Genomic DNA, 8,464 nt, shown 5'->3' with positions numbered 1-8,464 from the left:
TGTAAAAAAAATTACTCCTCCACTTTAAAGTTAGAAAAAAAAGGCCTTCACTATATTTATTAATAAAATAACTCGAATAGAGACAACATATAAGACAATCAAGCAAACAAAATACAAAGCACATAACATGACACTAATAGATCTAATTGGTGGTATTTTACCTCATTAATTATAATTTCTTTTTGATTAAAGTACCTGATCAAATATTAAACATACTTGAACAGTCGACCCAATATTCTCTCTTTTGCGACCCCAAAAAAATATCTTTTTCTTACTTTCTAATTTTTTTAAAATTAATCAAAAAATAAATTTTATGATTGATTTTGCCAACATTATTTGTAGTCTGTCAGATCTCACAATCTCCTATCTTGCGTTCTCTCGTGTATCCCCCTCTTTCTCTCTCCTCTTCATCCTTCTCTCTCCTCGGCTTCTCATCAGTTTCGCGATCGCAGGTATTTCTTTAGATCTAAACTGAAATTTTCTGCTCCAGTTAATTTCGCAATCTTTTCGTTCTGATTTAATTTAACTTCCGCTCATATTATCGATTAATCATTGTTGAATTTGCATTGATTGGTTGATTTCCGATAACTCTTGGTTTGAATTGTTACTATTCATTTGATTGTATGCTATTTCTCCAGTTGTAATGTTCAATTTCAGTTGTTCTTTGGATGTTTATTTTTTCTGAAGAAATTTCCAATTTTTGTTTCAGTAATTGATCGAAAATGGGTGCTCAAAATCTTTTCGATGCTGAGGATGGAAATCTGGAGGTTGGAATGGGTAAGTTCAAATGATTTAGCATTGTGATTTATAGTTAAATGTCAACTGAATTGATTGATGGATTGCTCTTGAAATGTTCACATTGGATGAGTGTAATTTTGTTGCTTAATTAATTGTTAGTGTCTCTGTCAGGAAGATCAAATCAGTTTAAGAGGCAATTTCTTACCTAATAACATTTTGAGTTGTTTGAGGCGAGGGTTTTTGTTATTTGACATTAACTTGATCTATTGTAGAATGTCTTACTTCTGAAGTAGGTGTTATCAATCTGTAATACAATGATTTTGCAATGTGATACTTTTGCCTGTTAGTAATTGTCTCCCCTTCCTCCTTTGGGCGACAAATGTTTGATGATAGGAATGATGTATATGTCTAAAAAGGTATAGAAACTCTACCTTTCGAGGATGTTGAGCTAAGATTGAAGTATTGCATAGTTGACTTTCAGAAAGGAGCTATATGGTTGAAATATCAATTGCGAGTCAATTAGTTTGACTTGCCTGTTGTGTATTAATCAACTGGACTACGTTGATGCGCATTGATGCAGGTTGCATATTGAAGTTCTTGATAATGAGATTTGGCTAGTTTTGAGGAGTTAATAATGCTTTTGGTTAAATTTGGAATTCCATTTAAAGGGTTCGAAATTTGAATGACTGCGTTGTGCTGCTAGAGTTGTAATTTTGATAATCGAATTGCCAATTTACACATTTCATTTCTGCAGAGTACAGAACAGTCTCTGGAGTTGCAGGGCCACTAGTTATTCTTGAGAAGGTTAAGGTAGGTGTTGAATCTTTAATGTCTTCTTTCTTGTTAGCTTAGCTAATTTTTTTTCTGGATCAAATATTCTCTTTTTGCTTCTAAAATTAACTTTTTCCATGAATTGTGTGCCCCATTGATGGTAGGGACCTAAATTTCAAGAAATTGTCAATATCCGTCTGGGAGACGGATCAACTCGCAGAGGTCAAGTGTTAGAAGTTGATGGCGAGAAGGCTGTAGTACAGGTACTTGATATCTGGACTTTTGAATTGATTGTTTAGCTTGAAGATACTGCAATGTTAGGCTTAGCTGACCTGTTGTCATCAATTTTAATTCTATTTGATAATGCTTCTACAATTTAAATAGTTTTATCCTAGGAAAGGAAATTTAATCAAGTGGTCTCATATATTTTCTGTCAGGTGTTTGAAGGAACATCTGGAATTGATAACAAGTATACCACCGTGCAGTTCACTGGCGAGGTAAGAAGACTCAGGATTTCATTGATATGATCATCAGTAATCCAGTACAAGTTGTATCTCCTGATGTATATAGTTTCATAACTGCAGAACAATTCTAAATTACTTTCTGTGTAGATGAGTAGGATATGGGTCTCACTTTAGCTATTTTGATATTATTTTACTGTCTATTGATTGTTTCTTCTTCTTTACTCAACATGGCTTCTTTGCAGCTTTCGATGCTCTAATACTTGTCTTCTTTTCTTGTGTCACTATCCTCTTGCTGTCTCGGAACTAGTATACGATGGTTCTTGGTATTGGTGGTCATAAGTTTTTGCTTCAATCGAAAGATGAAACTCATGTTGTTTCAGTTCATTATGTACTATTGAGATGAAGGGCTGCCTCTCTCATGAAATAATTTACAGATGTAAATATCTCGTATCTGAAGGATGTCCAGTAAGACATTGGCGATTTAGCGCTTCATGTTTATCTATCTCTCTTACTTTTCATACGCTCTTTTTCCCTTCTCCCCCTTCCTTTTTCGCTTAGTGGATTTCCCATATTTATTTATAAGAGGGATCTTTAGCCTGTATCAAAAGAGGGAATTTTAGTGTGTTTTACTTCGATCAAAATAGTTGGATTCCCTTCTAGTTCGTGTGTCTTGAAGAAACAAACTCTTTAGCAGCCTTTGACTACTTGGGTAAAGCTGATTTTGTTTGGACCTCCCGAGAGACCTAGAGAGAATCGAAACAAGATGGTGTTTGTCTCTTTGTTGATTTCACCATATGAGATTCTGAAAGTTGTCTCTAGAAATTCTTTTTCAAGCTCTGTCTATGTACCTGACCTTTTTTACTGCACTCTAAACATCTTCTTCTGCAGGTTTTGAAAACTCCCGTATCCCAGGACATGCTTGGGCGCATTTTTAATGGATCTGGTAAACCTATTGACAATGGTCCTCCTATTCTTCCTGAGGCTTACTTGGATATTTCTGGTAGGTGGCTTTGGTATCTTGTTCATGAGTAAAACCTGCTTTATGTCATTGAAATTTTTATATATGGAAACTTTCCTTTATATTATGTTTCCAGGGAGTTCAATCAACCCCAGTGAAAGAACTTACCCAGAAGAAATGATTCAGACAGGCATTTCCACAATCGATGTCATGAACTCTATTGCTAGAGGACAGAAGATTCCTCTTTTTTCTGCCGCTGGTCTTCCTCACAATGAGATTGCCGCACAGATTTGTCGTCAGGCAGGTCTGGTGAAGCGATTAGAGAAGTCTGACAACCTTTTGGAGGTACGATTGGTCTGCTAAAGATATATCTGCTTTTCACAAACTTGATGACGGAATATTATAATTGGCAAGCTATGCTTTCTTCTCCTCCAATGTTTTTTCTTGATCCCTCTTTTCTACTTGGGACTTTTTTGGTGGGGAGTTGTTGGTGGTTGTTTTTTTGTTTGTTTGTCTGTGTAGTCTTTTTTCCTCTTGCCCACACTTTTCTCCCCTCGCCCCTCCCCACAAAAAAACCCGGATGACTATTATTTATTTATTTCTATTAATGTCGTCATGTTATATTTTTATATATTCCCTATTCGAGGTTTTGTTTCCGTCATTTTTGCCTCTACCTTGTCTTGCACCTATTATGTGAAGACTTACCTGTGCACTATGCACTATGCAGGGTGGTGAAGAGGACAATTTTGCCATTGTATTTGCTGCTATGGGAGTTAATATGGAAACTGCACAGTTCTTTAAACGTGACTTTGAAGAGAATGGATCTATGGAGAGAGTTACTCTCTTTTTAAATCTGGTATGTCCCTTTCTGTGGCTGTTGTGCATTTTATAGTGAAAGTGTTTCCTGTTGTTTATTGCGTCTTCCCCTTTCTGAGTCGGGTTCTGATTTCTAGTTGCCATTAATTGTCTCTTTGCAGGCAAATGACCCAACCATTGAGCGTATCATTACTCCTCGTATTGCCCTCACCACTGCAGAATACCTGGCATATGAATGTGGGAAGCATGTGCTCGTCATTCTGACTGACATGAGCTCCTATGCCGATGCACTTCGTGAGGTAACTTTTTGTCCATCATATTGAAATGATTTCTTTCAGATGCTAAATGTGTTTGAATTATGATCCTCTATGTTCAGTGTTGGGATTTTCTTTTGATTGAAATAATACCCTGTCAGTTTTGTAACTTATGAGTAATTATATGTTGGACAAAGAATAATATGGAACGTACACATCCTACTCATCATCATACAGGTCCCCTAATTGAAGTGACATTGCCTCAAAATCTGACGTCCCTCATTTGCTTTAGATCTGCCTCAATATGATCCAATTTTTAAGCTCAATATGCCTTGATTTCTGCCGGCGTTTTAGCCCAGTTTTAATAACAGCTTTTTTGCTTATGAAATTGACCCTTTTTTTTTTCTTCTAATTTTCCTAATGCTCTCAACTAGCTGTTTAAACCTGTCGGCCTGTTGAAAGTCTTAAAATAACTAGTAAAATCCAACTATGGACTATCAAAAGAGGGGAAACCAGATATGTAATTCAATCTCTGGTTCAGTTTTAATCCTTCAAGTTGGGACTGTATGACGGTAAGAATAATTTAATCTACCAATTCGTACCAATATGTTACAAGGTGCTATTTTAATATACTCATATGGCATTGGCTGAAGAGGGGGATTGAGGAATGAAAAGGGTTGGGTGAGGGAGGGATTGGATATCGAAGGAAAAGGAGAAAGAGAGGTAGGTGACATGTATTTGACATACGAGGAGCATGTAAACTGGAGAACACCAAATTACCGTGGAGCACGTTTAATAGACATAGATTAGTTATAATGTATTTTATCCATCCAAATTAAGCATTTAGATGTAGGATAGTCAAATTACACATGAGAAAATGTTTGCTATCTAACTACTAATTGGCTAGAAAAACTTTTAATTAACTTCTTATAATGTAATTCTTGTCATGAATGTGCCATATGCAAGCTTCAAGTTTTTAGTTGGAGTTGAACCATGTGATGTAAGTATGACAACTTTTTTGTTTTGAATGATAGATATTCACTTCGATGTAGTGCCAGATCCATAATGATGAATTCTAGAATATATTTGAGGTCTTATAATTGATTCTGAAACCATGTCCATGCTTGAAGTATGAGTTAGCCACGTCGACCTCATGACTTTCAGATGATGCAATCATATACTTGGAACAGCCTATCTCAACTTTTATTTTCTGCGATGCATCTAATTCTGTGTTTTTCGTTTTACTGCATTAGTCTAAGTTGGATTAGGGTCTACTGAAACTACCTTTCTAACCAGTCTTGATTGTTAAGGGGTAACATTTCACAAATGCTGACAGTCCAGACTAGTTAGGAGGGCAGTATCTGTACTATGTATTGTTATTGTACTATGTTACTGTTATCTTAAGTTCATTTTAGGATCTGGGGATGATAATTGGATAACTTTTCAGATGTCAATGTGCTGTAGTTTCTGGAATGAATTTGCACTGACAGTAAAGTCGGCAGCCAGTAAAAATAATATTCAAATGCTTGTGTTGCTTGAACTGCAATTTCTAAGGCATTGCTTTGCTGCAGCATCCTAAGTTGTCATTTATTTCTCTCTTCAGGTATCAGCTGCCCGAGAAGAAGTGCCTGGAAGGCGTGGTTATCCAGGTTACATGTACACCGATCTTGCCACCATCTATGAACGTGCTGGACGTATTGAAGGGCGATCAGGCTCTATCACCCAGATTCCAATTTTAACTATGCCTAATGATGGTAATGATTAACGAAATTTTCTTTATGATGTTTATCACGTCTATTGTTTTTTTATTTTTGGCTCTTTTTCACCAACACTTTTATCTGCCTTCTTGATTTTAGATATCACTCACCCAACTCCTGATCTTACGGGTTACATTACTGAGGGGCAAATCTACATTGACAGACAGCTACACAATCGTCAGGCAAGTATCTCATATAGGCACATGTAATATATTAACTTTTTGTAGATGTTATGTTATATATTGATGAATCTTGTTTCTTTAACTGGATCATCACAACTTCTTATCCTGCTCATGTGCAGATATACCCACCAATCAATGTCCTTCCCTCACTTTCTCGTCTCATGAAGGTGAACCCAGCTAAACTATTGTTAAAAAATAAGTGGTTGTTAGTGTTATTTAACATCAAAGTTTATTCAATCACTGGCTGAAAGTTCTCGTCTGACTATTACAACAGAGTGCTATTGGTGAAGGCATGACTCGCAGGGATCACTCTGATGTGTCTAACCAGGTCTGTCTGCATACTTATTTTGGTGTTGGTCTGACTTGCACTGGAGCCCTTAAATTAATATGTATGTATTTTTTTTCTGTATTTTCAGCTATATGCCAATTATGCCATTGGAAAGGATGTACAAGCCATGAAAGCTGTGGTTGGTGAGGAAGCTCTTTCTTCTGAAGACCTGGTAATTATCCCTTTTTCCTTGTATGTAGCCCAGGTTTTAAGCATAAATCTCAAGAGTTGACTAGCTCATTTTCTTTCTTTTAATTTTCAGCTATACTTGGAGTTCTTGGACAAATTTGAGAGGAAGTTCGTTGCCCAAGGAGCATATGACACCCGCTCCATCTTCCAGTCACTCGATCTAGCATGGACACTTCTCAGGATTTTCCCCCGTGAGCTTCTTCATCGTATACCAGCAAAGACCCTTGACCAGTACTACAGTCGGGATGCTTCGAATTGATCAATGAATGGAAGTCAGTACACCGATGTCCCTGTTACATTCCGCACTTGAATCTGTTATTTATTGTTGTTTACCGACCGTCTGGCGTCAGTCAATAAAGGTTCCCATTGTTTTCAGGTCCTCTAAAAGTGGGGTTATTTTGGTTAGTTGTTGTGTACATTAAAAAGATATTCTTTTAGTGGGAGGGACCATGTAGATTGTTAAGATAAAACGGAAGAAGCTGTATTTGTGGTTTTGACTGTTCTTTCTCATTTTCTTGTACTATTTAAGACTTGAGAGGTGGGTTTCAGAGAGCAGGAATCCTAGGCACTTGTTTGCACCGCTTTCTTGAGCATGTATTTGATTTATACTATTCGTAGCTCGCTAAATTATTGGGAGTGTTGCAAAATAAATTTTGGTGCAATTGTTTGGATTACTGCGAATTAGTCTTTTGACTGGTTTATGGTTTTGCAATAAAGAAGGTACATCAGATCGTACGAGCATCGGTGCATCACATGCGTTGTGAGTGAGTACATCGATGTGTGTACTCTTTGGACATTATTTCAGCAATGGCTCAGTATTCTTCTAAATTTCTTTGCTTTTGGGACAAATCGACTGTAACAACTAACAACTTCAGTAAACCTGACGAGCATTTGGGATTTTCTTGTTGCCTTTGTATCTATGTCCTGGTGTGCAAATCACAGACTCTCATGGAAGCAAATAAATAAAGTTGCTCATCGGATAACTAATGGCTCTTTTTGATAATACTACCTGAAATGTAGCTGAAATTAACAAGGGAGTTGATTGGTTTTACTGTTTGGCAAAACTAGTTTAATTATTTAAAATTTTGTATTTTTTTTCAACGTATTTAACCAATAAAATAACAATATAAATATTTAAATATACTTTACTTGAAAAAAAATATTTCGTTACTTCTCCATAAGCAATTATGAAGCAAATTTCTATAAATTTATACTACTATATATTTTTGCATAGAAACCATTATAATACAAAAAAAAAAAATACTTGTAAAATATAGTAATAAATCATTTTCTACTCCATATTTGACTAGCAGTACGGTCAAGAACCAATCCATCTCTTTTGAAGTCCCTCTTAAAATTTTGTTAATTTTGTCATTAACAACGTTCGGAATTTCTTCTTTTGGCATATAATCCGAATTATTATCATACACATCTTAGTGACATGCCAAAACATCACCAATATATTTTTGAAGGACACAAAATATTGTTAAAACCGAATGTTTGTGAAACTACAACTTCTCCTGAACCCGACCGAATATATCTCTCTTGAAGTACATGCCACCCCTGATCTAGGGCCTTCCCTGTTCCCAAGAGGAATACTTGAATTTGCTCTTGCGTCACCCATGAAACTGATAGATCATGTAATAATTATGAATATAATTTAATTACTAATTAGTTAGTTTATTACATTTAGGAAAGTGCATATATTTAGTTCAGAAGGCCACCTTAGTCTATTGTGATAATGTGAGTGCCATTTACTTGTCTAGCAACCCGGTCCAGCATCAACGCACTAAACACATAGAGATGGATATTCATTTTGTTCGTGAAAAGGTTGCACGCGGTGAAGTGTGTGTCTTACATGTTCCGTCGCGGTACTAGATTGCCAACATTTTCACTAAAGGTCTTCCCCTGATTCTCTTTGAAGACTTTCGGGACAGTTTAAGCGTCCGACCTCCTCCCATTTCGACTACGGGGTGTGATAGATTATCTAATTAATTATGAATATAA

The 8,464-nt window shown here is 36.2% G+C and overlaps 1 protein-coding gene across 1 annotated transcript; it reads left to right on the top strand.

Annotated features, from left to right (window-relative positions):
* Window positions 1-294: 294 nt before the first annotated feature.
* On the top strand, window positions 295-7,131 carry LOC104893069 (V-type proton ATPase subunit B 2). Its single transcript, XM_010679138.4, has 15 exons — window positions 295-452; window positions 710-777; window positions 1,493-1,548; window positions 1,674-1,772; window positions 1,947-2,006; window positions 2,862-2,973; window positions 3,068-3,276; window positions 3,659-3,787; window positions 3,909-4,046; window positions 5,605-5,755; window positions 5,858-5,940; window positions 6,060-6,107; window positions 6,215-6,268; window positions 6,357-6,440; window positions 6,531-7,131. Exons 2-15 carry the CDS (start codon window positions 723-725, stop codon window positions 6,714-6,716), a joined length of 1,464 nt encoding a protein of 487 aa, XP_010677440.1. The 5' UTR covers window positions 295-452; window positions 710-722; the 3' UTR covers window positions 6,717-7,131.
* The last annotated feature ends 1,333 nt before the right edge of the window (window positions 7,132-8,464 follow it).

Source organism: Beta vulgaris, chromosome 5 (genome assembly GCF_026745355.1).
Source record: "Beta vulgaris subsp. vulgaris cultivar EL10 chromosome 5, EL10.2, whole genome shotgun sequence".
Lineage (NCBI taxonomy): Eukaryota > Viridiplantae > Streptophyta > Magnoliopsida > Caryophyllales > Amaranthaceae > Beta > Beta vulgaris.
This window is presented reverse-complemented; position numbering and strand designations above follow the sequence as displayed.

Coding starts and splice junctions, on each gene's coding strand:
- LOC104893069 (XM_010679138.4), top strand. CDS start 723: ATGGGTGCTCAAAATCTTTTCGATGCTGAGGATGGAAATCTGGAGGTT. Junction 778..1,492: donor AAATCTGGAGGTTGGAATGG/GTAAGTTCAAAT, acceptor TCATTTCTGCAG/AGTACAGAACAGTCTCTGGA. Junction 3,277..3,658: donor AGTCTGACAACCTTTTGGAG/GTACGATTGGTC, acceptor TGCACTATGCAG/GGTGGTGAAGAGGACAATTT.